Below are 27,613 nucleotides of genomic sequence, written 5' to 3'. Positions count from 1 at the left end.
CATGTACAGATATCCCTTCCTCTTTTAGTCCACAGAGCAATCCTTTGAGATAACTGAGACTGAAAGTGGCTGTCCCAAGGTCATCCATTGAGCTTTGTAGCAATGTGGGGATCTTACCCAGGTATTAACAGTTCCTAGTACAGCATATTAACTGCTATACCACGCTGTCTTTCACTGAGCTGCACTGTTTTCTTGCCCTCCCTATCTTCAAAATCTGCACATCTGAACCCCCACTTTGCCTTTAATACTGGAAAACCAAGCAGGGGAAAATGGCAGTTTAAGCATTAGAAGCTGGTAGGAATTTGCCCACTTGCTTCCAGCTTCTTATTCGCACCCCCTCCTCCTTTGCCACAGAGACTTAAATGGAGGGAAAGAACTGGACAATCCCCATTTCTCTGGCTGGTTTTTGAGTGATGTATAAGCAGAGTTGATTTCAGGAGCCTCATATTTGCTGCAGGCAGCAGTGTTTCTCTTTTGCCTGCCTCCAGCCAAAGATGTTATGGCAGTCTGACTACTTGGATTGGCTGGACATGGATGGAAAGCACCCTATGGTCTGGTCTGTGGCTTTGTTGTGCTATATTATCTCTTCAGCTCAGGAGCTGCTTCACCACCACTCTTTCCAGTGTTGAGGTACCTGGCCACCACACCAGGCAAAGGTGGGGTAAAAGGGATCCTTTGGTAGTCAAAGGGGACCCTTTCCTCCCTTTTTCACCAGCAGAAAAAAAAATAATGCTGAGCATACTAGTTGCCACAGTTAAATTTCTGACCTGGGATTTGCCAAGCCCTGCCATAAAGGATCTCTGAAGCATGCTAGGAAATGTGATCCTGTATTCGCTATAGGCCCAAGGACCCCCCCCCCCCCGAAATTCTAAATGAATGTAAATGTAACCCCCAGTAGTCTTCAGGGACCCTTGAAAAACATTTCTGAGCCCATTCCTAACAAGAATGGAAGCCAGTAGTCCAGCTCCAAAGCCTAGACTTTCTGCTCTGGAGGAATGCCTGGGCCAGCAGCAGCTGTATGCAGAACGCTGCTTGTTCAGTGTTCTCTTAACACTGCTTCTGTTTGACTCCAATAAATCTCTCAAGGTTTGGTTATCCCATAGATGCAGGGAAGTCTTCATTTAAACATGACTTTCAGCATGATCTACAATTTATTTTCAGTTCCCTTCATGGTAATGGACTTTTACCAGCCCAGTCCCCTTTTTTACCCCAGTCATTTTGTTTAGGAAAGTATTTATCCCTTCAGTGTTAGACTTACTTTGTTTTTCTTATTAAATATTATAATAAACCTTGAATCCTTATAATTTATATTATCTGCTCTTACATGCAATAGGAGTAGATCCAACAGATCCAACAGATCACGCTCTAGTCAGAAGGAAAGGCACCGCTCCAGAACTCCGACCAAAAAGCGTTCAAAATCCAAAGATCGACGGAAGTCCAGAAGCCGTTCCCGTTCTCGGTGAGGTTCCTATAGTTATGCTGTTGTTATAGTCTCTGTTAGGCACTGAGTGATGTAACTCAAATCCTGAGAAGGGTAAAATCCTACTGACTAGAACTCTGGTTGGCTTCGTAATTCAGGCAGACTTTTTTTTCTCACCTTTTCTTGGGGAAAAAAAACAGATCTTGCTTTAAGTCAGGGCAGTAATTTTAAAGGTTCCCTTTCTTTGGTGCTTGATTTGATTGTAGTAGATGCTGGATGAGTTAACAGATTTACAAATGTTTTCTGTTCACAGAGAAAAGAAGAAAGAAAGCAAAGAGAGAATCAGAGAAAAAGAAAAAATCAGAGAAAGAGACCGAGATAAGGAAAAAGAGAAAGATCGGGAGAGGGACAAAGAGAGAAGCAGAGACAAAGACAGGGGCAGGGATCGAGAACGAGACAAGGAAAAGACCAAGGACAGAGACAAGGATCGTGTAAAAGACAAAGACAAGGACAGAGAGAAGGAAAAGGACAGGGATAGAGAGAAGGAAAGGGAAAAAGACAAGGAGAAAATTTTAGCCACAGAAAAAGACAAGGTGGAGGACCTAGAAAAAGACGGTGGAAAAGACAAAGAGAGGGAGACAGAGAAAGAGGGAGACAAGGAGAAAGATGTCATTGAACAAATAAAGGAAAAAGAGGAGGAAAAGGGCAAGGATCAGGAGAAAGACAAAGATGGGGGGAAAATCAATGAAAAAGAGAAGGAAAAAGAAGGAGAGAAGGAGAAAGAGAAGCCAAAAGAAAAGGAGAGGGAAAGAGAGAGAGAGGAAAGAAGAAAGAAGGAGAAGAGATCAAGGACCCCTCCCAGAAGCTACAGTTCATCAAGACGGTCACGCAGTTCCAGCAGGTTTGACTTTTGTCCCTCTCATTCCCTAGATTGGTTGATTTTATTTCTGAAAATTATTGTCCTGGGCTGTCAGCCATTTATACCCAGTCCTGGATGCCAAGTGCTGACATCCAGTTTATGGAGCTTAACTAACGTTATCAAAATCCTGCAGGGAAGCTAAGCCCTCCTTGTAGGTAAGAGGTTTGGCTGCCACCAGGCCCTAAGACTATATGGCAGAGAAAGCGGAGCCAACCTTCAAGCCTTTCTGGGAGATTAACAGTAAAACTAGCTCTTCAGGGTGGACTTGCAACACTGAAATTCAGAATAACAACTTGTGGATCAAAAACTGGCTGAGTAATAGGAAGCAGAGAGTGAGTATAAATGGGCAGTCTTCGCAGTGGAGGACGGTAAGCAGTGGGGTGCCACAGGGCTCGGTACTGGGTCCCATGCTCTTTAACTTGTTCATAAATGATTTAGAGTTGGGAGTGAGCAGTGAAGTGGCCAAATTTGCGGATGACACTAAATTGTTCAGGGTGGTGAGAACCAGAGAGGATTGTGAGGAACTCCAAAGGAATCTGTTGAGGCGATTCAATGTGGCCAAGTGCAAAGTAATGCACATTGGGGCCAAGAATCCCAGCTACAAATACAAGTTGATGGGGTGTGAACTGGCAGAGACTGACCAAGAGAGAGATCTTGGGGTCGTGGTAGATAACTCACTGAAAATGTCAAGACAGTGTACGTTTGCAATAAAAAAGGCCAACGCCATGCTGGGAATTATTAGGAAGGGAATTGAAAACAAATCAGCCAGTATCATAATGGTGCTGTATAAATCGATGGTGCGGTCTCATTTGGAGTACTGTGTGCAGTTCTGGTCGCCGCACCTCAAAAAGGATATTATAGCATTGGAGAAAGTCCAGAGAAGGGCAACTAGAATGATTAAAGGGCTGGAGCACTTTCCCTATGAAGAAAGGTTGAAACGCTTGGGACTCTTTAGCTTGGAGAAACGTCGACTGCGGGGTGACATGATAGAGGTTTACAAGATAATACATGGGATGGAGAAAGTAGAGAAAAGTACTTTTCTCCCTTTCTCACTATACAAGAACTCGTGGGCATTCGATGAAATTGCTGAGCAGACAGGTTAAAATGGATAAAAGGAAGTACTTCTTCACCCAAAGGGTGATTAACATGTGGAATTCACTGCCACAGGAGGTGGTGGCAGCCACAAGTATAGCCACCTTCAAGAGGAGTTGAGATAAAAATATGGAGCACAGGTCCATCAGTGGCTATTAGCCACAGTGTGTGTGTATATATAAAATTTTTTGCCACTGTGTGACACAGAGTGTTGGACTGGATGGGCCGTTGGCCTGATCCAACATGGCTTCTCTTATGTTCTTAACCGTATTCAAGCAGTCAAGGTTACTGGACTTTGCTTTGAGACTTAAAAAGCAAAGACTTCATAATGTAAATTAATAAAATAAACAATTTATTTGTTTGGTGAATAGGATAAAAGACAAGACTTGTGGGGAGACATAAAACAAAAACACCTATTCTTCACCAGACTAGATAACACAGTAGTGCATGGTTACCAAGAGTTCAAGCAGGCAGGGAGAAGGACGGTTCATAAAGGAGTCCAAAATATTCAGCCAGGCACAAGTTCTTGATGGCTAGCTATCACTGACATGATGGAGTGTCAAGAGGTTCAAGCCATCTGGCCATGGAATGGAGACTGAGGCGTCTCTGACATGGATGGAGTGTCATAGAGCAATGGTCTCTGGACAAGACTAGACTCTAAACAAGAGTAGCCTTGACCACAATAATCACAGCAAACCTGAACTTATGCAAGGGTCTGATTAGCTCTTAGAAATCAATCAGAGCCAAGCAGATGATGTAATCCCTTCCTTAGTTGCTAGGGGGATGCAAGGGTCACGTGACTGGAAATAGCCTTGGTTCCCACATCTTCAGAGAACTTAGTTCAGCTGAAAATAATCTCTTAATTAGGAAGGCTAGATGGTTGCTGGTACCATCTCTTATAGGTACAACCATTATCAAAAGGCCACATTGCACTCCAGTTAACTTTGTGAACACGGTTAGTTGTTTTTGCAGTCAAGAAGCTAAGAACCGTAAAGGAAGCTTCTTGACAAAGGTTAAAGTCAGGCTACAGAACCAAAGTCTGTTTGAACCCAAAGATCCATTACAGTTATGTATTGCTTTTCTGTTTTTGTCTGTTTTGTTCTTAAATTCAATAGGTAGCCTTTTGCCTTCTGATAATGGTCACGTAATGAAATAATGTAGAAATGATTGGAGAAAGTTGTGTAAAATTTTGCCATGCTCACCAGTCTAATTTTTTCAGGACAGGCACAGGCAGATTACCAGGCCAGTTTATGCATGACGGCAGCCTCCATCCAGCTCCTTCAGTAGACACAGGCTCTTGTACAGGCTGTTTTTGTGTGAGCCAGCCTTAATGGTTTCAAGCCAGGAGCTCCTATAAAATTGTTGTGGAACATATCACCATCTCAGAAGTCACAGGAAACATATAGGCACTGGCCCCTGTTTCAGGCTTACCAATAGAGAAAGAAGCCAGAGACTTGGTGTTTCTGGAGAACAAAGCTGCAGGTTTTATTGATTACAAAAATAACCCTAGCATGCTGGTGCACACCCGTTTGCTTGCTCGCTCACTCACATGCTTGCTCACACACTTGCTCGCTCACTCACTCAGTGGATGGTCAAGCCTGGTCTTGATTGTGACCAGCCAGAGGAAATCTCTTGAGGGGAGATTTCTTCCTTACTCAATCAGCAGCCTCTGATTTTATAAAGCATATGCCCACTCAATTAAAACAGCTGGCTAAGCCTGAGGTATCAGCACTAACCAGTCAGGAGAGAAGATCTCTTGAGAATGTTCTGTGCCCCATCTCGAGATTTTATAGTCCAGTCTTCCTTCTCTCTACCTTCCCTTTCCCATTAGGGGAATCTTGTCATGTATGGTTATCTTAGCACCCATGGTTCCAGGTCCCATGGTCTTGACTCTCATTGACCTTCTGGAGCTTTTTACTGACACGTGTCTTTTCTCATGGCTTAGTTACTTTGCCTTTTTGTCACTGGGATAGAGGTCACCCAGGGACTTTCCAGCTGGTGGTGTCCTCAACGGTATCTTCTAGCCTTGGTTTTCAGTTCACTCATTTTCTCATTTCCTCCTGCGCAGGTGCTTGGTTTATAGGTTTACGTATGGGCTAGGAGTTCCACCCCCTCCCCCCACACCACATAAGTTCATTTCAAGCTCCCAGCTTTTGTTTTATTTATTGTGAAAATTTCTGTCTTGTCAAGCATAGGACACAAATGCCAAATTTGCTGCCTGTTGCATGATGTAAAATTACGTTCCCAACTTCTAGATAGATAGATAATTTTATTTATATCCCGCCCTCCCCGCCGGAGCAGGCTCAGGGCGGCTAACAACATCATTCAATTTCCCTTATACAAAAGACAAGGTTACCTTAACATTAAACATTGAAAATTCTGATAAGTTTAAAATCACTTAATTAAGTTGATAAAAGTGCTAATGCTAATTGTGCTTTTATAATGGCGGTAATCATTAGCAATTTCTTTCTTCGTCAGCGAAAGCCAGTCGGAAGAGGAAGGTCTTGCCGGCTCTGCGGAATTGTTCAGGGTCCCGCAGGGCCCGCATTTCCTCTGGAAGTTGGTTCCATAGGTTCGGGGCTGCAGAGGAGAAGGCCCGGTTACGGGTGCATTGCCGCTTCACCTCTTTCGGTCCGGGGGTGGTCAACAAGTTTTTTCCAGCTGACCTCAGTGCTCTCTGGGGTTCGTATGGGGAGAGACGGTCCCTAAGGTAGACAGGTCCTCGGCCATATAGGGCTTTAAAGGTAATGACCAGCACTTTGTAACGAATCCGGTATGTAACTGGCAGCCAGTGCAGCTCGCGCAGCCCAGGCTGTATGTGCTCCCATTTAGGGAGCCCCAACAACAGTCTGGCCGCTGCGTTCTGCACCTGCTGCAGCTTCCGGGTTCGGTACAGAGGCAGCCCCATGTAGAGGGCATTACAGTAATCCAGTCTCGAGGTGACCGTTGCGTGAAGTACCGTTGCCAGGTCTTGGCGCTCTAGGAAGGGAGCCAACTGCCTTGCCCGCCTCAGGTGAAAAAAGGCTGACTTGGAAGTGGCTGCAATCTGGGCCTCCATTGATAAAGAAGGCTCCAGTAAAACTCCCAGACTCCTAACCCGGTGCGTCGCTTTCAGCGGCGCCCCGTCGAAGACCGGGAGAGGTATTTCCCCTTCCCGGGCGCCCCGACCCAGACAAAGGACTTCTGTCTTCGCTGGATTCAATTTCAGCCCGCTCCCCCTCAACCACATTGCCATATCCTGCAAGGCCCGGTCTAAATTTTCAGGGACGCAGCCAGGCCGGCCGTCCATCAGCAGATAGAGTTCTGCTTTGCATGTTCTGTGACTTGTTGGCCTGAAAAACAATTTTAAGCTTTAACGTTTGTTAGGTAAAAGTTATAAAACCCCTTACACCTAAAATATATATACATGTTCATATGCACCCCCATGTGACTTAAAAGACGTTTTTAAGGCAAATGAGAAAAGGAAATGAATCGAAATCAGTGGTAGGTTTAGCTTCTTATGGAGAAAATCTGCTACAGCTTGCTACAACAAAAGATTCAGATGTATATCCACAAGGACAAAAGCTTATCTGAGGGTGCAGAGACTCATGTATGTGTCTGGAAAAGAGTGTAAGTGATGCACCGGCCCCTGGCAGTCACCTCACGAAGTCCTGCACTTCCAGTAGTGAATTCACTATTATCACTGAAGGGAAAATAACTCTCAGACTTTGCCCTCGTGTGAGAAGCCCAGTCTAAGTGACCTGTTGAATTTGAATTTGATCTTATATTAGAACTGATTAAAATTTTGGAGTGACCTTCCAGTACTTTGGTTCCCACCATCTGTGTCTGTTGAAAGTTATTGTGCTGGAAGTCATAATGTTTATTGGAATCTCATTGCCAGTGGTCTTTTGCATTAACTTTCAATAAATGGCCCTGTAGTGCACCTTTCTGTACTGACAACAGTCTAGTTAGTTTCTATCATTTGTTTTCATCCGCTGAATCCTTAAAGTGAATTTACTCGCCTCTGTCATAATACTTCCTTTTTTAAAAGGACTGGAAATATTTAACTCTGCTGGCAAATAGATCTTACCGCAGCAGCTGAAGGCTATGTTTCCACAATACACAGGGGTCACAGTCTGATTAATTGTAACCTAATTTATTGAATGTTGGACAGGGATGGTAGTATATTGTTCCCATCACCTAACATAAGAGCATTCACTTCCTCCTGGTGTTTAGGGCAACGGGAATATAAAGTTCTTAAAAATCATCACAGTTGTGTTCTTCACATGAAGAAACATGGCAAGAATCTCTATAAATAGCTTTTTCTTCTCTTTGGGCTTGGCCCTTTTCCAAAATGAATCCCTGGCTACTCTGCTGTTGTTCACCTCTGGTGTAGCACAGTGAATTATTCAGACTTAATGATTGATAGGTCCTTGTTCTCTGCTTGAATCAGACAAATAGTTACAAGTGTTGTTGTCCTTATGAAATCTGATTGCGTTTAGCTAATCTTTAATGTAATTTCCTCAGGGACAGGCGAAAAAGGAAGAGCCGAAGTCCCTCAAAGTCTCCAAGGCCTTCCAAAACCACAAAAAGGAAATCATCACGGTCACCATCTCCAAGGAGGTAACTATTGTTCATATACATCTCATTCCCCAACTGCACAGACACACAAGGTTACTGCAATACACAATACATGATACCCTTCTGAGTAGTGTAAATATGGTGAATATATAAAGAGAAATAGAAAACATGAGAACTAATGCTTGAGGTGTCCCAGGGCTCTGTCCTTTCCGCTGTTCTGTGGGACTGTTCTGTGAGAGTGTTCAGTGAAATTGTCCATTGCTTTGGCGTTGGGTGTCATCACATCCAGCTGGAAACAAGTGTCTTAGTTCTGGACCAGTGCCTGGATGTCATGGCCAGGAGAATAAGGAAGAGAAGAAACTAAAGCTGAGCCTGCTTCAGCAGGGAGGGCGGGATATAAATTAAAAACTATGAATCCAGATCTGGTTGTCAGAGCAGGTCCTCAAGGCCTGAAAGAGCCTGAACAGAAGACAAGCTGGCTGGACTGTAAAAGGGCGAAGACACTGACAAGGAGGTGGAACCTGCATGGCGAGCTGCACATTTGAAAGGAGGGAATGAGCAGTAAAGTAGGGAGGGGGGGAGACAGTAGCAGCCAGACGCTCAGGAGCCTGCATGTGTCTGGGAGAGAAAAGAAACAGCTGGCATCAGTGAAGGAGATCTCAGTTTTTGGAAAGTAGGCAGCTACAGCATTAAAAGCCTTAGGAAGGCAAGAGAAGCCTGCAGTAGTCACTGAAGGCTACGGGGTTCATCCAGAGAAGGCAAAAAACATAAAGACCAACAATAAAAATTTCTTCAAATATATTAGAAGTGGGAAACCAGCCAGGAAGGCAGTGGGGCCCTTGGATGACCATGGGGTAAAAGGATTACTGAAGGAGGATAGGGAAATGGCTGAGAAGCTGAATGAATTTTTTGCCTCCGTCTTCACTGTAGGAGATGAGAACTTTTTGCCCGCCCCAGAACCACTAATTTTGGAAGGGGTGTTAAAAGACCTGAGTCAGATTGAGGTGACAAAAGAGGAGGTCCTACAACTGATAGACAAATTAAAAACTAATAAGTCACCGGGTCCGGATGGCATACATCCGAGAGTTCTGAAAGAACTCAAAGTTGAACTTGTGGATCTTCTAACAAAAATCTGTAATCTTTCATGGAAATCTGCCTCCGTTCCTGAGGACTGGAAGGTAGCAAATGTCACCCCCATCTTTAAAAAGGGTTCCAGAGGAGACCCGGGAAATTACAGGCCAGTCAGTCTGACTTCAATACCGGGAAAGTTGGTAGAAACCATTATCAAGGACAGAATGAGTAGGCACATTGATGGACACGTGTTATTGAGGAAGACTCAGCATGGGTTCTGTAAGAGAAGATCTTGCCTCACTAATCTGCTACATTTCTTTGATGGGGTGAACAAGCATGTAGACAAAAGAGACCCGATAGATGTTGTTTACCTTGACTTCCAGAAAGCTTTTGATAAAGTTCCTCATCAAAGGCTCCTTAGAAAGCTTGAGAGTCATGGAGTAAAAGGACAGGTCCTCTTGTGGATCAAAAACTGGCTGAGTAATAGGAAGCAGAGAGTGAGTATAAATGGGCAGTCTTCGCAGTGGAGGACGGTAAGCAGTGGGGTGCCGCAGGGCTCGGTACTGGGTCCCATGCTCTTTAACTTGTTCATAAATGATTTAGAGTTGGGAGTGAGCAGTGAAGCGGCCAAGTTTGCGGATGACACTAAATTGTTCAGGGTGGTGAGAACCAGAGAGGATTGTGAGGAACTCCAAAGGGATCTGTTGAGGCTGGGTGAGTGGGCGTCAACGTGGCAGATGCGGTTCAATGTGGCCAAGTGCAAAGTAATGCACATTGGGGCCAAGAATCCCAGCTACAAATACAAGTTGATGGGGTGTGAACTGGCAGAGACTGATCAAGAGAGAGATCTTGGGGTTGTGGTAGATAACTCACTGAAAATGTCAAGACAGTGTGCGTTTGCAATAAGAAAGGCCAACGCCATGCTGGGAATTATTAGGAAGGGAATTGAAAACAAATCAGCCAGTATCATAATGCCCCTGTATAAATCGATGGTGCGGTCTCATTTGGAGTACTGTGTGCAGTTCTGGTCGCCGCATCTCAAAAAGGATATTATAGCATTGGAGAAAGTCCAGAGAAGGGCAACTAGAATGATTAAAGGGCTGGAGCACTTTCCCTATGAAGAAAGGTTGAAACGCTTGAGGCTCTTTAGCTTGGAGAAACGTCGACTGCGGGGTGACATGATAGAGGTTTACAAGATAATGCATGGGATGGAGAAAGTAGAGAAAGAAGTACTTTTCTCCCTTTCTCACAATACAAGAACTCGTGAGCATTCAATGAAATTGCTGAGCAGACAGGTTAAAATGGATAAAAGGAAGTACTTCTTCACCCAAAGGGTTATTAACATGTGGAATTCACTGCCACAGGAGGTGGTGGCGGCCACAAGCATAGCTACCTTCAAGAGGGGTTTAGATAAAAATATGGAGCACAGGTCCATCAGTGGCTATTAGCCACAGTGTGTGTGTGTGTGTGTGTGTGAGGCAGGCACAGGTAGCTCTGGGGGATGAGGTATAAGAGATGACATGAGTGAGAAAGCCTGGGAAGGGATCACCAGTGGCTATTAGCCACAGTGTGTGTGTGTGTGTGAGAGAGAGAGAGAGGGGCAGGCACAGGTAGCTCTGGGGGATGAGGTATAAGAGATGACATGAGTGAGAAAGCCTGGGAAGGGATCACAGTGGGAAGGCTCAGGAGGACATTCTGGGGAGTGGAGCTCATATTTAAAAGGCCAACTCCTGGCCTGAGGCCACAGCACTTTTGTCACACCAGGCAAGATGGAAATGACACTGGTTCTGGAAGTGGCCTTGCCAGCTCTGGATAAGGGTCCTGGCCCTACTGATGGACCTCCTGATGGCACCTGGGCTTTTTTGCCCCTGTGTGACTGGATGGAGTGTTGGACTGGATGGGCCATTGGCCTGATTCAACATGGCTTCTCTTATGTTCTTTCTTTTGGGTAAGAAGATGAAGGGATTGGATTTATACCCCATGCTTCACTTGGACTCTCGGAGTGGCTTACAATCTCCTTTCCCTTCCCCTCTCCACAACAGACACCCTGTGAAGTAGGTAGGGCTGAGAGATCTCTCAGAGAACTGCTCTTGAGAGAACAGCTCTAAGAGAACCATGACTGACCCAGGTCACCCAGCAGCTGCATGTGGAGGAGTATGAAATCAAACCCGGTTCTCCCAGATAAGAGTCTGTACACTTAACCACTACAATGGCTCAGTGAAATGATCCATAAGCGGTTTTTCTCAGGAGCCTGGGAGTATTTTGGGGCCTGACACTGTGAATGGAGAAACAAATACAGTGCTTTTGCCAGGAGTACTTTCTCTCAGTTGCAGTTGATTTAAATATATATTTATTTAAATATTTGAATCCCACCTTTCATCCTGGTTCAAGGCAGTTTACAATAACAGTTAAAATATCCCCAGATAAAATAGCAAGCCCCAAATAACGCTGCCTCTTGCATTCAGTCAATCTAGCCATGCTAATATATACCACTGTATTATTTATTTGCCATCAGATAACAGGCACACTTTATTTGTAGTCTGCATTTCTCGATGGTACTCAGATTTAAAACAATGCAATAGGAACAGTGCAATAAGGTTGGATTACAAAATCAGAAAAATTGCAGTAAATGGTGTATGAAAAACTGGATTACAGGTTAGAAAACTGCGGTAAAAACAAAACGATTCATAAAATAGTGCCTTAAGCTACATTTGTCAAGTTCCAGAAAGAAATTTGTTTTGACTAGAGCTCAGTATAATGCAGAAAAACTGCACTATACTAAATTTCTAATTTCTGAGAATACAAAGCAATTTTCTGTAATCCAAAATAACTGTTGCATCTCTTTTTGACAACAGTGAGACTTATAGGAACTTCTTTCATTTGTACTTGCTTAAATAGTTTTCCCTTGTTCTTTCTATAGTTGTTTTGAAATACACCCCACTGGTGGACCTCCTGATGGCACTTGGGTTTTTTGGCCACTGTGTGACAGTGTTGGACTGGATGGGCCATTGACCTGATCCAGCATGGCTTCTCTTATGTTGTTTGGGCGTGTGTTCTGAGTTAAATCTCAATTTAAGAGAAGGGGATTGCCAAATGCTGAGCCGATCTGTGTCATCAAAACTACAAGATAATTCTGATTGCCATGCATTCCTACAAGATGAATTAGTATAATATAATATATTAAGAAGCAAATTATAAACTTTTGAACTGATTGTCTTCAATATACAAAATATGTTAAAAGTCCAAAAACTTTGCTCTCAACGCTGGTTTAAAAGAATAACGGGCTAAGAAGCTTTGCACTTGTAAGTATTCCATCCACGGCAAAGCAGCAGTGGAAATACGATCAAGTGAGATCTTAGCTTTAGACATCCATGTGACAGAATGTCAAAAAATCTGGTGAGATTAGATTTACACCAGATACGAAATGAATTGACGATAGTATCTGGTATAAAAGGCGAGTAATTTGTAAACTCCACTAGTAATGAAGTAGGAGGGGCAATCCTAGCTGAGCATCTATTCCATACCCTAAACAAAGCTTTTAAAAAAGGGTTACAGGAAGAGGTAAAACATCTACGATGACTGTTCCAAAGAACTTCCCTAAAACTATAGTGCAACAGACATAAGTTTTCTATCGTCTTCCATTCAGCAACATAGGCGAATCGGTAGAACTTAATTACATTGGTTAACACAATGGCTTCATAATACCTCCGAACCTCAGGAACTCCCAGACCACCTGCCTGATTGGATAAACGTAAAGTAGAAAAACATATATGGGGTTTTTTATTTTGCCAAATAAAATCTTTAATATCTTTCTGCCATTTTCACAAAAGAGAAAGGGGGAGATCAATAGGAAGAGCACAAAAATAAAACATCATTTTGGGCAAGAGAATCTTTTTAACCATTAAAACTCTTTGCAAAAGTGACAAGTGTTTAGTCAACCAGTGCGCAACAAGGTCAGAAATAGTTTTTGAAAGCTGCTTATGATTGAATTTTAATAAGTCAGACATTGAAAGTGGAATAAAAACACCTAAATACTTTCACTTCGTATTCACCCAACTATAATGATATTCCCTTTAATGAATGAAGAAACATCAGGATCCAGGTTTATAGGATAAAGAGTAGATTTATTTTGATTGATTCGAAGGCCTGTTACACTACCAAAGGACTCAAGGTGCGAATGAATTTTGGGGAGAGAAACTATTGGATCTGAAATAAAAAGAACCATGTCATCCGCAAATAAACTAATTTTTATACTAGAACGCCCTACGGGAATACCCTTAATAAGATTATCATTTCTAATTAGAATTGATAGCGGCTCTATTGTGAGTGCAAAAGCAGAGGTGACAAGGGGCAACCTTGGCGCGTACCCCTGCAAAGGGATATAACAGGTGAATTGAGAGCATTAACACGGAGAAAAGCACAGGGAGATAAATATAATGCTTGTAAGACAGCAAAATTTAGGACAAAATCTCATGGCTTGTAATAAAGCTTGCAGATAAGAAGGCTCTAAAGCAGGGGTGGCCAACGGTAGCTCTCCAGATGGTTTTTTTTGCCTACAACTCCCATCAGCCCCAGCCAGCATGGCCAATAGCTGGGGCTGATGGGAGTTGTAGGCAAAAAACATCTGGAGAGCTACTGTTGGCCACCCCTGCTCTACAGTATCAAATGCTTTCTCTATATCCAAAGCCAACGCCACACACATTAGGTAACTTATGCTCATGACTGTACGAAATAGTGCTGACAAGTTTTCGGATATTGTCAGTCATGTCACAAGACGATATGAAACCTGTCTGCTCAATAGAAATATACTCTCCTATAATCCTGTTAAGCCTCTGGGTGAAAATATTAGTAAATACCTTGTAATCATGATTCATTAATGAAATTGGACAATATGCTTTCGGGTCAGTCGGATCCCTATCTGGCTTGGGTATAACGATGACTTTAGCCAAGGACCATGATTTTGGAAGATGACTTGTCTCCAAAGCATAATTAAAAGTGTCAAGCAAATAAGGAGATAGAGAAGATTGAAAACATTTGTAAAAATCAGAGGAAAAACCATCCACCCCAGGGGATTTATTTGATTTCATTCTTTAAATTGCCAATAAAAGTTCTTGCTCCTCAATAGGTTGTTCTAAAAAAGAACGATGAGAATCAGAAATACATTTAAGGGAAGGAATTGATTGAAGAAAACCCATCAATAGAATCAATGGGAGGAAAAGTTGATTTATAAAGATTAGAATAATTTTTAAAAATATTTATGATTTGCTTAGAGGATGTGCATAAAATTCCAGAAGAATCCTTAAGCCCTTTCACCCCAAAATTCATTTCACGCTTTTTGACTTTCCAAGCCAGAAGACAGGAAGATTTTGGACCAGCATACCACCATGCTTGTTTTAGGTAAAGAAGATTCCTTTTTATTTTGTGAATTTCAAGAGCCTCCAATTTCCTTCTTTCAATTAAAAGTAATTTATATACCTTGTTTAAAAACGTCGCTTTATGCTGTGCTTCTAATGTTCTTATATTACCAATCAGTTCAGAACATACTTTGTCCTGCTTCTTGCAATAAGCAGAAGCAATTGATATACAATGCCCCCAGAGTACTGCTTTGTACGTATCCCAAATGCTGACCTCACTGGAGATGTTACTTATAAAAAATTCACGTGTAAGATTTTCTAGCTGCTTAACAATGTTTTCATCTTGCAACGAGAAGTTATCAAACCTCCAGGTGAAACTTTTATCCTTGGGAACATTTTCTTTCAGAGTACAGAGAACAGCAGCATGGTTCGACCAACATCTCAGATCAATATTAGCATCTAGTAAATTGTTACAAAGGGACTGTGAAATAAAAAGATAATCAATTCTTGTATGCGTCTAAAATTGATTTGAAAAATAAGTAAAATCCCGCCTCTCAGGATGAAGATAACGCCACACATCAATTAGGTCAAATTTTTGCACTAAATTTTTAAGGCTAGTATAATTAAGGCAAGATAGATTGGATTTACGCTGCCTAGGCCAGGCAGTTTTCCTATCACCATTTAGATCCATTAAATAATTCGGGTCCACACCCAAGATAACTGATCCAGTATGAAAATCCTGTAATTTAATTAACATATCATTGACAAAACTAATTTGACCACATTAGGCGCATATGCTGAAACTAAAGTGACTGCAGTGCCATTTAAAGTGCCACTGATGAAAATATAGAGACCCCGAGAATCTTGCTCTACATTTGTGCGTGAAAACTGAACCAAAGCAGAAAGAAGGATCACCACCCCCTAGCCTTGAAAGAGCCCGGGGCAGTAAAACAGTGAGGAAAGAATTTAGATTTAAAGAGAAAATTGACATTATTCTTTAAGTGCATCTCCTGGAGGAATATAATATCAGCTTTAAGATGCTTCAGAGAATTATGAATAAGTTTGGATTTAATTATGTTTTGTAAGCCCCTACAATTTAAAGTAATCACCTTTAAATTAGCCATTGTAAGACAGAAGCCATGAGGTAAGGTAAGAGGATAAACAAAAAGTAAACAAACAGAAAGGTTCATACGCTAACAAAGAGAAGCATCTCCAACCAAAGTAAAAATCAACACCACATATTTCAAAGACCCCATAGGAAAGGTAAAGTTCAGCATCAAAAGTGAATACAATTCATTATACAGACAGCAAAAACAGTAGCACCAGAAAAAAATCATAAAACCATTAGCATTTAAAAAGACCATTAGTAAACAGTAAAAGCTATGACTCACAATTAAAAACAGTGCATATATCTTAACAGTTGATATCAGAACAATAACACTTAAGTGCAAACTGCAGCAGGATAAATAAATAACATCCATTAGTAACTCTGAAATGAAGAACATGCCCTTAAAACCTTTACTATTTACCTGTGCACCAAAAGGCAGTGAGCTACAAGAACACACAAGATCCAAAAGGATCGCCTTCATGAATTTAAATATTAAAACTATCAAATATAACTTAACGACAGCCATGAAATAAAAAACAATATATAAAATAAAACATTGAAACCCCCTATTACCCCCTCCCCCCCACACTTTAAAAATGACCAACACTCAGGAATACAACCATAAATATAGCACACATGAAACAGTTGCTTAATGATTAAAAACCTTTAACCAAGTCATGGCTTTCCCACCCCCCTCAAAAAAAATAAAAAACCAAACACCACCCCTCAAATGGAAAAGCTGTGAAAGCCTTTTAGCCGCAACCCCCACCCCATCAGGAGACAAGAAAACCAAGGGTCCCACAAACCCCTATACCCTTACCTCCCCCCTAAAAACCATAGGGAACGAAGGCATAGCATAAACAAAAAATATAATATCTTAATCTACTTTATAAAATGTATCTTAATTGTTTATTATCTGAGAGGTAGGGAAAAACAAATTGTATATTAGAAAACAACAATTTTTTTGGCAAACAAAGAAAAACCAGTATATTTGGGTATAAAGTGAAAGTTTATAACACTGAAAACACTGAACAATTTCCCGGGGGAGGGGCTCGGGCCCAGCCAGAGGCATTTGATCCAGTGACATCATAGGGTGAAGCCAGTGACATCATAGGGAGGGGCCTCCATTATCACTACCTATGAATTTATGGAGAAGCTCCCTCCCCATAAATTTAGGGAGCACCCCTCCCCCCAACAATGCCCATGGACCGGGCCAAACCCAGGAAAAAGTGGGAGTTGGCCAGTGGTTATAGTGGTATCTCAGAGGTCTCTTGCTGTGTCGTTTTTGAAATTCACTTTTAGAATAGTCACTTTAAGATCTGCAAATATACATATCATGTGCTCATAGAATTGGATCCCCTGGTCCAGTGTCTTTGAAACTTGGATGATATTTTGAAGAGAAGCACTGGATGCTATGCTGAAAATTTGGTGTCTCTACCTCAAAAACCAGCCCCTCCATAGCTCCAGATACCCACAGATCAATTCACCATTATATCCTATGGGAATCGATCTCCATAGGGAATAATAGAATATCTAGCAGACATTTTCCTCCCCCCCCCCCTGTTTTTTGATGACCCTGAAGCAGGGGGAGGGCCTCCAAAGTGAGGGATCCCCTGCCCTCAACTGGGGATTGGCAACCCTGTGCCTAGGTGGTGAACGATTGTCAATACACACCTACTTGACCAAGTCTTTAAAAGTGAAGTCATTTTGAGAAGAGAAAAAAAGGCTTGCTAGGGTCATTAATTTTCAAAAGGATCTGGTTCAGCATCCACTTAAATGAATGTCAACCATCACAGGCTTGAAGAAGACACAAAATATCTATCTGCCAAAAGAACCCCCAAATACTATAGCAATATGTATGCTACATTGTAATACAGTGTTATTATTCCCCCAGTCATTAACTAGTTGAACAAAGTTTGAGTCCAGTAACACCTTTAAGACAGACAAAGTTTTAGCTCAATTAGCATTTCTAAGAAGCTGGGGTTGTAAAGTCATTAACACCACTAACTGCTTTGCAGCCCAGAGGGAAAATCACACATGGACTCTACCACCCCATTCATGCCTTTGAAGATAATGATCTCTCTTGAAAATTGAAATTGGAAGCCCAAAGTCCTGTGTTGGTTGCCCAGAGGGGGCTTAGCCCCCGCTGGGAAAATCCGGGAGGGGCTCAAGCCCCGGAGAGCCGGCGTAGTTTACGCCTATGTTAATTATGTATTATCATAAGACAGAACATATTACCTTTACAGCCCAAATGGCCGAGGACCTGCCTACCTTAGGGACCGCCTCTCTCCATATGTTCCCCAGAGAGCACTGAGATCTAGTTCCCAAAATCTTCTACGAATCCCTGGACCAAGGGTGGCCAGACTGAAAACAACGAGGGAGCAGGCCTTCTCTACAATGGCTCCCCAATGGTGGAATCAACTACCAGAGGAGGTGCGAGCCCTGTGAGACTTAAATCAGTTTCGCAGGGCTTGCAAAACCATCCTCTGCCAACTTGCGTTTAAGATGGAACCCGGGTAATGACACCTAGCCATCCTATACATATATCGAACTGTAGCACTTTAATCTGTAGCCTATAATATTTTAATTGTTTATTTAACTTAATTTGAATGTAATTTAACTATATTTTAATTGTCTTTTATAGTAATGATTGTATTTTATTGTAATCATGGTATATACCATGTCCTGTGAGCCGCCCTGAGCCCGCCTTGGCGGGGGAGGGCGGGATATAAGAATAATTTATTATTATTATTATTATTATTATTATTATTATTATTATTATTATTATTATTATTATTATTATTATTATTATTATTATTATTATTATTATTATTAATTTTTGCCAAAATCTCATTTCATCAGTGACTCTTTGAAAAATATGTGTATATGTCTACAATATACACAAGACTTACTATGAGGACTTATTTTAGGTTGCCTTATAGAAAATCTCACACTACACATTTTAAATGAGTACAACCTTGCCTGAAAAGCATTTCATTCCAAAAGAGCAAAAAAGTTCATAGGAATTTATTCAGTGCTTCCTCAGATTTCTCAGTTCATTCATTGTAAAGCAAATTTTATAATGAACAGAAGAACATATATTATTTGGACAGCTAGAAAAATTGGGGGGGGGGGTCCTGCTTGTCTTCAAGTCAAAACTTTGTTTTCATCTTGAATGTTTCTCGAGGGTTGGGGGGGGGAGGCTTTGTGTGTGAAGTTGAGCATCATATCCATCTATTTAATTCTCAGCATGGCCAAACCTGTAGATACTTAAATCCAGAGCCTGGAGTCATGAACAGACAACACAGGTCTTTCTACAAATCTGAAAAATGCCTCAGGTTTGCAGAAAAATCTGAAATCTTTAAAGGGGGGGCATTTAAAAGACCCAAAATAACCTTTAAGAAATGAATGCCTTCATTGTCCATTGCAAGACAAACACAATAGTATTGACAGCCTTTAAGCTTTGGTTTCTGTCAGTAAAAGGCAGGGGAAGGTGGCTGGGTCCTTTCCAGGACTGTTTTGGCCTTTAAGAGGACACTTCAGACTCAGAAGCAGCCACTGGACAACTTGCAAAGTGGAGGAGCAGAGAATGATGTAAGCCTTTTTAGTTCCCATTGGGCAGAAAGGTGGGGTATAAATGAATGAATTAAATAAAAATATCATACAAACTTGCATGACTCATCCAGGACTGGCTACGATCTACTGTCCACCTCCAGCCACCCCACAAAAGCCAATGTGGTGTAGTGGTTAAAGGTTCAGACTAGGATCTGGGAGACCCAGGTTTGAAACACCACTCCACTGTGAAACCTCACTGGCTGACCATGGGTCAGTTACACACTTGGCCTACTTTATTTCCTATGGTAAAATGGAGGAGGTAAACTGCTTTGAGTCTCCATTGTGGAGAAAAGTTAAATTAAGAAAACAAATTTAGCTGAATATTGGAGGCAGATAAAAAGTAGGTTAATATGTAGTAGGGAAGGAGAGGAATGGAGCAGAGAAAGGTGAGGATTTGAGATTTCACAGGAAGAGCAAAAACTACCTGAGCTACTGCCATTTCATAGGGCCTGTAAGATGGAGCTGTTCTGCTGGGCTTTTGGTTGAGGCAACAGGCGTCCTATTCCACCAACTATTCCATCAGTCGGCCTTCCTTGTTGTGACATCATGCTTTACAGCAGGAGTGGGGAACCTCTGTCCCGAGGGCCGTATGTGACCCTCGAGGTCACTTGGTGTGGCCCTCCGGGATTGCTGGGCTGAACTGATCCATGTGGCAGCCTCTCTGTGGCCTGGCTGGCCAGTGAGGATCATGGGGCCCAGCCACGCTGTGCAGCAGCCTCCCCAGGGCCAGGCAGGGATAACATGGTCCAGATGTACTGTGCGGCAGCCTCCCTGGGACCTGGTTATCCAGCCAGAATCGCTGCAGGACCTAGAAAAGTTACTGTCACAGTTCGGTTTGCACTTGATTATCCCAGACGGTGTGGTCTAATATGCTAATGAGTTCCTGCTGGGCTTTTTCTAGGGCGGTGGGTTGGGTGGGTGTGTGCGCGTGCCAGATTAGGCTCTCCCCACATGACTTCAAATAGAAAAACAATTATTTGCATTAATTTTGCTGGCCTGAATTATTCTCCCTTGGTGGAGCACTATTTTTTAAGTTGATAATTTTTTATGGCCCGCGAATGATGTTATAAATATCCATATGGCCCTTGACAGGAAAAGGGTTCCCCACCCCTGCTTTACAGCCTTGTTGTGCTGAATCTGATTATTAACACCATCACTTCTTGGGCCAAAAAACTGTTGTATTTTGTGAAATGTGCCCCTTATCCGGTGATGTACCATATTTCGTGTTGTTGTTCTACTGTTTGGTTTTTTTATTGTTTTAAATTTGAATTGTAGGTTTTTATTGCCCAATTTATGTTGTGATCTGCCCTGAGCCCATTATAGGAAAGGGCAGAATATAAGCCTACTAAATAAATAGGGGGTAATGCGAGGAAGTGGATACAGGGAAAATTGAGGTGCTCTCTACAAGTCCTTGTAGGTTCCCCACAGCATGACTGGGCCCATAATCTAGGCATAATCAAAGATGACCAACAACATTACCTGTACATGGGAATTTTGGCACTTTGGTCCTCATCTGAGTGTCTTAAGTGGCATATATAATTGTCATAAGTATCATAATTATTCTGATTTCAATCCAGAAACAAGAAAGACAAAAAGAGAGAGCGAGACTCAAGTAATGACAGGAGAGAGAGGGAGCGCTCAGCATCCAAGAAAAAGAGCAGCAAAGACAAAGATGTTAAAGAAAAGTCTGAGAAAACCACAACGTTGAAGGTAAGCCACTGTAGTTGAGTGAGCAAGACCTTAAGACACATATAGTTGTTGTTTGTTCCCTATTTTCAGCTCTCTTAGTGCTTTCTCCAGTGCTGCTCACCAAAGATGGTTACTTGCTGTTGTTATTATGTCACAGAATGCCTTTATGGTGCTTAGTGGCTCTTTGAGAATTTTTGCCATTGAATGCAGCATGGAGAGTATTTGAAACGTTTTAATACAGCCTTTCCATGCAACTTGGGGTCCATAATTTTTATGGAAGAATTCTGTATTTCAGGCTCAGGTAATTTTTTGTGAGTTTATCCATCTTCGACCCTTTTTTTTTCTTTTTTACATTCCTACAGCAAAAATCATTCTGGAATTAATGTCTGAGTATTTCATTCTGGAATTTTCCTGTATATAACTTGAGAGAGAGGTTGCCTGTACTCTCTCTTTATACAACTGTTCTTTGTATTTTGGTATAGGATAAAGATCTGAGTAAAGAGAATCAGCATTCTGAAACTGACAAAATGGAGGAGGGGGATACAGGAGTGGCGGAAGAGGTCAAGCTACAGCAGAATGGGAACTGTCAACCAAATGAAGAAAACCTTTCAGTTAAAACAGAGGAAGTATAAAGTATTGATTGGACCTCTGACCTATCTGTGGAAGGAAATGCAAAGATCTTTCTGTCTCCCCTTCTCCTCCCTTCTCATGTCTCAAGCAAGGATGAGCTGTACCAAGCAGTCAGCTGGTCACATTCTGTTGTGCTGCCAGTACTTCCAGTTATTGTGTTGGGTTGGCGATCTTGAAGACAAAAAAGAAGCAGCACTGACCAATAGCATATGTTGCGACAAAAGACAGTGGCATCACACGTGATCATTTGTAGGAATTCTTGTGTTTTTAAAATGATACGTTTGGCCATCATCTGTTACAGATAAGTGAAAGTATGTAATCTGTAGCAACCAGAAAAGCTGCTGGTTTGGATTAGAAATTGATAAACTATCGTAGTCCAACACATTTTATGTTTTACTTTGTGAATTTTTAAACTAAACTCCATGTGATCTGTTTTGATAATGTGCTTGAAAATGGTGCAGAAATACACTTGCTTCCTTTAATGTTGTAAATGACAGTGATGAAAAGTTTTAATCTAACAACACAGTTTTACAGTTATTGTGTTTATGCCCACAAACGCTAGTGAAGATTCTTTTCTCTGTTGCTTGTGACTTTTTTCTTTTTTATATTTTAAGAAATTTCCTTACAAATAGATCTAAAATTTTCTCTTATTAGTAATCAGTCAATGCATGCTAATGTTCTTATTCTAGAAAGAATGGCCATGTTAATGCTGGATTTCCATTCTTCCAACTATAAGCACATCTGTGTAGTAATCTCTGAACAACTGGCTTTGTTTTGAGCTGTATTGCAGTGTGCTAGGCACATGCAAATAGGGCAGATACCTGTGAAGATAATAAATGTTTGCTTTCAGACTGGGATATCAGAGCACAAGCTGATGTTTTAGTGCCTTTTTTGAAATACATGATTTCTGGAAATGTGTGCTTTATAATCCCGTATTTGTTGAATCCTTCTTGATTGTCTAGATAAGAATTTGAGAGATCTGTCAGCCTTCCCAGTCTTTGGGTTGTTCGTTAAGACATTGATTTGTTCCGTGGAAAAACGGCACAATGGATATCAATGTTCAAGGGTACTCATAAGACAGGCACGATTCAGTTGTTCTATAAATTGCTGTACTGTATGCCACTTCAGTATGCCAAGTCAGTGAGCTGAAGAGTTCTGAATAAAAGTATTTCATCTTACCTGGGCTGTGGATTGCACAGAGCATCTAACACTGCAGTCAAAGGTGCCCTTTGTGTTTATAATCCTTTTTAACATCCCTAACATTTTTCCTAGTCTCTGATACCAGTTGTATAACATGATGGAAATGGAAGTGTCCACTTTGCTTGCTGGGAAATAGCCCATCAGAAAAAAGGACATGGGTAGGTGCAACCCCTTGCTGACCTCCCTTCATCTTTGGGAAAGTGGTGACAGAAGGACACAGGCCTTGCACTAAAATCAAGACCTATTTTGAAAACAATACAATCAAATTGCCTCACCTTGCAGGAAAGAGTTATTTCAGTTTAATAGAAAAGCAGGTAGTGTATTAATGACTTACTTTCAGTTTGTGTTTTCAAAACTGCAGTTAATAGTTATAGAAATGTAAACGTTTTTTGATTAATTACAAAGTTGAGTTGTCAGGCAAATAAGCCCAGGTTGAGTGTGACATGGCTTTTATTGCCCCCTTTTTTGTAGTCTAAAGGTGCGTCCTCCTCCTTTGGCCTTTATGTACATGAAAACTATAGTGAATGCTTTACCATGTAAAGTATGGACAGTCATTTTTGTGATGTTTAAGCCATGAGCACTTGGCTGGCAAACAGCTTATTCTGATAATAAAGGAAGACAAATCTCATATGCTTTTGAAAGACTGAAAGATTTGGGTCTTGGAACAGCAGCTGTCATATTTATGATGTGTAAGTAGAATAGAGCAAAAATTGTATACTTATTATCTTTGGTACCATTTCACTAATAAAATTTAAGTATTTTAGAGGGAAGATATTTTTGGTCACTTTTTATAGGAATGCTTGAAGGTTCATGAGTGAAGGTTTCGATTAGGGCAGATGGTAACTAGTGTTCCCTTTAAGCTCAGTTAGCATGAGTTAGCTCACAGATTTTTAGCCTCCAGCTCACACATTTTTGTCTTAGCTCAGAAAGGATTACCCCAGAGCACAATAATTTATGCAGTAGCTCACAACTTTAATGCCAGTAGCTCACAAAGTAGAATTTTTGCTCACAAGACTCTGCAGCTTAGAAGGAACACTGCTGGTAACACACTGAAGCATAGCAAGGTAGATTTTGAATACTAATGGTGTTAGAAGGCTCTCTGAGACAACATTAAAAAAGCTGTAGAACATCAGCATAAAGTAATGCTTCCTGTGACTCAAAGTTTCAGAGTGTCTCACACACGTCATCCAAGTAGGGTCTCTCTGCAACTGCCCAGTAAGGTAGGCTGGTATTACTGCCTCATGGTAAATTTGGATTTGTGGCTTGATTGAGTTTTGAACTGGAACTTCACAGACTTTCAGCCCAGTAACTTAGTTCTAGGCTACATCAGCAGCAAGGTGAGTGGTAAGTGTTCCAAGCCAATGAATGTAGTTTACAAAGATTTCCCCCCTCCCCAGTCTAAATTACTGAATGGCAGAAGAATTTCCATGTAATCTTACTTCACATTCTGTGGAATTCATGTAAAGTTTTGAGCCCAGAGTTCTCTTTTGAACTCTGCATACAATGTACTCTTCAAATTAGAAAAAAACAAATTGCTATTTGTGTTTTGGTGGATATTATGTATTCTCTTCTAACCTATGACTTTTCAACCCCTTCCTCAAGAAACACATTGAATCAGATCTATCTTTACAGCAGGACCTTTTAGAGATAAACAGAATTCACACTACAGAGTAATTGTAACCTCCATCTAAGCATAAGATGGAGACAGTTGACAGATAGTGACATTATACTTTATTAGGGAAAGGAAGGCATGTAAACAATTTTTAACAGTCCTTGTCTCAAGATAAATATGAACTTTGGCACTGGCTGCAGTAAAGATGGAGTGAAAGGAAATAAGTACATCCAGGGTTTGATTATTTAAAGGGAATAACTGGTGGTTGGCTTTTTAGAAACATAACAAACAAAAATTCAGAAACAATTTAAAGTATATTAGAAGAAACATTAAAGATTGGTATTGAGTGAGACAAAACATTTGATACAAGAAACATTTAGCAATATCTTCAAAGACCACATTCACAAGTACTCTGCAGCCCTCTTCATACCATTTGGGTGCAACTTTAAGTATACTTGTGCTATGTGCAAAAGCAAAGGCAGTTTTAAAATGTACTTTTATCTGATTTCTGGATCAACTGATTTTTTCAGTGAAATAAAACCCTTTGTTCTGGTCACACTACATATATGTTGGCTCCAGGTTGCCCTGCATTCGTTATACCAGTATGCCAAAATTAAGGTAGAATAATCGGCCAACTCAGACAAGGTAAGGGTCTCTTCCTTTGGAAATTTCCCAAGTTTGCAGAAAAATATGACATTATAAATGAAGGAGTGGGGAAGGCATCAAAAGTGACCTGATGACTTTCAGTACTCCAGATGCTAAGGTAGATCAGGGGTCCTCAACCTACGGCCCGTGGGCCAGATGCGGCCCGCTGAGGACGTTTATGCGGCCCGCCAGGTTATGGCAAAATCAGACCGGAAGTGACGTTCGACCTAAACTTGCGTTAGCAACGCACACTTCCAGCACTGGGCTGAGGCGGCGGAGACAGAGTGTGAGGTGATACCGAGGTGAGGTGAGTTCCCAGGCCAGGGTGTGTGGTGTGGGGAAGGGAGAGAGATGCAGAAGACGGAGAACTGACGGCCCGCGGCCTTGTACAGTAACGGCAGTCCGGCCCTCCAACAGTCTGAGGGACAGTGAACTGGCCCCCTATTTAAAAAGGTTGAGGACCCCTGAGGTAGATGCTAAGAGCAGCTGAACATAAAAGTTAGAAGGTGAGGAAAGGGGAAAGAATTAGCCTGCTTGTGTCGTTAAGACTTTGACCAGGGATTGGGGGATGACATGGAATTTCCAAACTCTGCTTCCTGTAAGTCCTTAACTAGTTGGCCAGCTATGGCCTAGCTATGGCATTTCCAAGGGAGAAATGGTCTGTCCACTGTGATCATGCCCTAGTTGCATTTAGATTAGAATACTGCAGCTGGGAGGTGGACTGGAATGAGTCGTAGGGGCTGTATCACTCTAGTATTGGCCCACCTAAATATGTTTCTGGGGACAATGCAAGGTCCTGGTGCTGCCCTTCAAAGCCCTAGGAAACTGGGAATAGCATACTGCCTTCTCCCTTAAGAACCAGTCAGACCATTATCATCTTCAGAAGCCTGCTTCTTCTGAGATTAGGTGGGTGGCAACCCTGGAGATGGCCTTCTCAGTCATGGCACCAAAGCTCTGGAACTCTTTCACCTGGGGAGATTTGTCTGTCTCCTGTTGTATGTTGCTAGTGGGTAAAGACTTTTTTTTTCCGTTTGTCATTCCTTTTATGATCCTCCTTGCAACCAATGTTTTAATTGCTGTTTTTATGTTTTGTCCGTATTTTAATTCTGTTTTGTACGTTGTTTTAATGATGTGAGTTGGGGATTGATTTTAATGGTTTTAAAATACCGTTTTATCATGTGTATTTTCAATTGTTAACCACCTTGGTGGCCCTTGGAAGGACAGAAAGGCAGGATACAAATTTTGTAAATAAATAAATAGGATTCCATTTGATAATTTCTTTTTGAAGAAAAGAACATTATTAGCATCTTTGTCTTACGTGAATTGCAGAGGTTCGGCTCGATTTGTGCCCATAAACTAAAGCCAAAGATTAATCATAATGTCAGGCTATTCTAAAAGAAATCAAACTGAAAAACCTAAATACCCACAATGTGCCAACACTCTCAACAGGAACATCAGTTTCAGTTGCCTGAACTGATATTCTGATAAAGCTTTGACTTTTTTCTGGGTGGTGAAGTTGCTTATTGAGGTACAGTTGCCATAATCTTAAGGAAAATCCAGTGTTGTCTTCTGGTTGCTCTTTCTTTGAATTTTAAGATAACTCTTCTAGGAGATCTTCTTGATATCTGAAGAAGTGTGTGCCTGCACATGAAAGCTCATACCTTGAATAAAACGTAGGTCTTAAAGGTGCCACTGGACTTAAACGTCATTCTGTTACTTCAGACCAACATGGCTGCCCACCTGAATCTCCTTGGAGATGGGCTTCCCAAGCAGCTGCCATGCTACAAGCACCACAGGCATCCTGGACTACCCAGCAACCTCAAGTTCTAAGGAGATTCTTTTGCTGCTGCCTGCCTGCCTATAGAAACTAGGCAGGTTTTGTCTTTTAAGATTAGATTTTAGCAGAGTAAGATCCCCTGGCTTTTCCTGGCTCCCTATATCAAATTACAGAACGCATAAGGGAAGCCTATGGAATCTCACCTGTTTAAAATTATTTCAGATCCTGGCAGCCGTTTCCCTACTTTCTCTTTGCATATTCATAAGCTTGAACCAAGCCAGGCTTTTATTGTGGGTGCAGACACCATTCCTTTCCCATGTTTGGAGAACAGAATTGCTAAGAAACCTCATTAGAAATGCACAGAGATGGAGCTATCTGCCTTGGGAAGTTAGGAAGGAGACAGCATGCTGCAGTGGTGAGTCAAGCAGATTGAGAGCTGCTACCACCTGCTGGTAAACTGGGGGCATGGTTGGTAGATTTCCCCTGGTGCTTTACATGTCCAGGGGTTTGTAGCTTTTAGGGCCTCTAGACTCACTAAATGTAGTACTTTAACCTGCCAGTTCTACAAGGAAAGCACCACAATGTCATATTTCAGTTGTGTCTGGCTGTGGACTCCTTTGTTGTGACTGATGTCTAGACCCTCTTCAGTTGTGGTCAGCTGAAGAACTGCCAGTATCAGGTGCAACACAAGACGCCAGAGAGCAAATGTTAGATTACACTTGTGCATACTATGAGTCAAATTAGAATGTTAAAACTATGCAGAGGGATGTGAACAATGTGTCTCCAAAGCCAGACAAGACAGAGGCATTGCTAGTCTGGAAGGCTGATGCTTGGATCCACTCGTGGTAGATGAAATAGAGTTGGCATTTCATGAGCAGGTTAAGAGCTTGGGGGCTGCTCATGGGCCCAGCCTTTCTGTTT

General features: G+C 41.7%; 1 protein-coding gene across 2 annotated transcripts in view; it reads left to right on the top strand.

The window, feature by feature from the left end:
• Positions 1 to 23,428, top strand: part of SREK1 (splicing regulatory glutamic acid and lysine rich protein 1) — a 49,753-nt gene extending 26,325 nt beyond the window's left edge. The window contains exons 8-12 of one of the 2 annotated variants that reach the window (XM_060235897.1): positions 1,334 to 1,459; positions 1,734 to 2,321; positions 7,938 to 8,033; positions 20,717 to 20,849; positions 21,311 to 23,428. In XM_060235897.1, the coding sequence (XP_060091880.1) occupies positions 1,334 to 1,459; positions 1,734 to 2,321; positions 7,938 to 8,033; positions 20,717 to 20,849; positions 21,311 to 21,460 (1,093 nt within the window). In that variant the 3' untranslated portion in view covers positions 21,461 to 23,428. The remainder of the gene's footprint in view (positions 1 to 1,333; positions 1,460 to 1,733; positions 2,322 to 7,937; positions 8,034 to 20,716; positions 20,850 to 21,310) is intronic. The other variant, XM_060235898.1, reaches the window with a different exon arrangement.
• The last annotated feature ends 4,185 nt before the right edge of the window (positions 23,429 to 27,613 follow it).

Source organism: Heteronotia binoei, chromosome 4 (assembly GCF_032191835.1).
Source record: "Heteronotia binoei isolate CCM8104 ecotype False Entrance Well chromosome 4, APGP_CSIRO_Hbin_v1, whole genome shotgun sequence".
NCBI lineage: Eukaryota > Metazoa > Chordata > Lepidosauria > Squamata > Gekkonidae > Heteronotia > Heteronotia binoei.
This window is presented reverse-complemented; position numbering and strand designations above follow the sequence as displayed.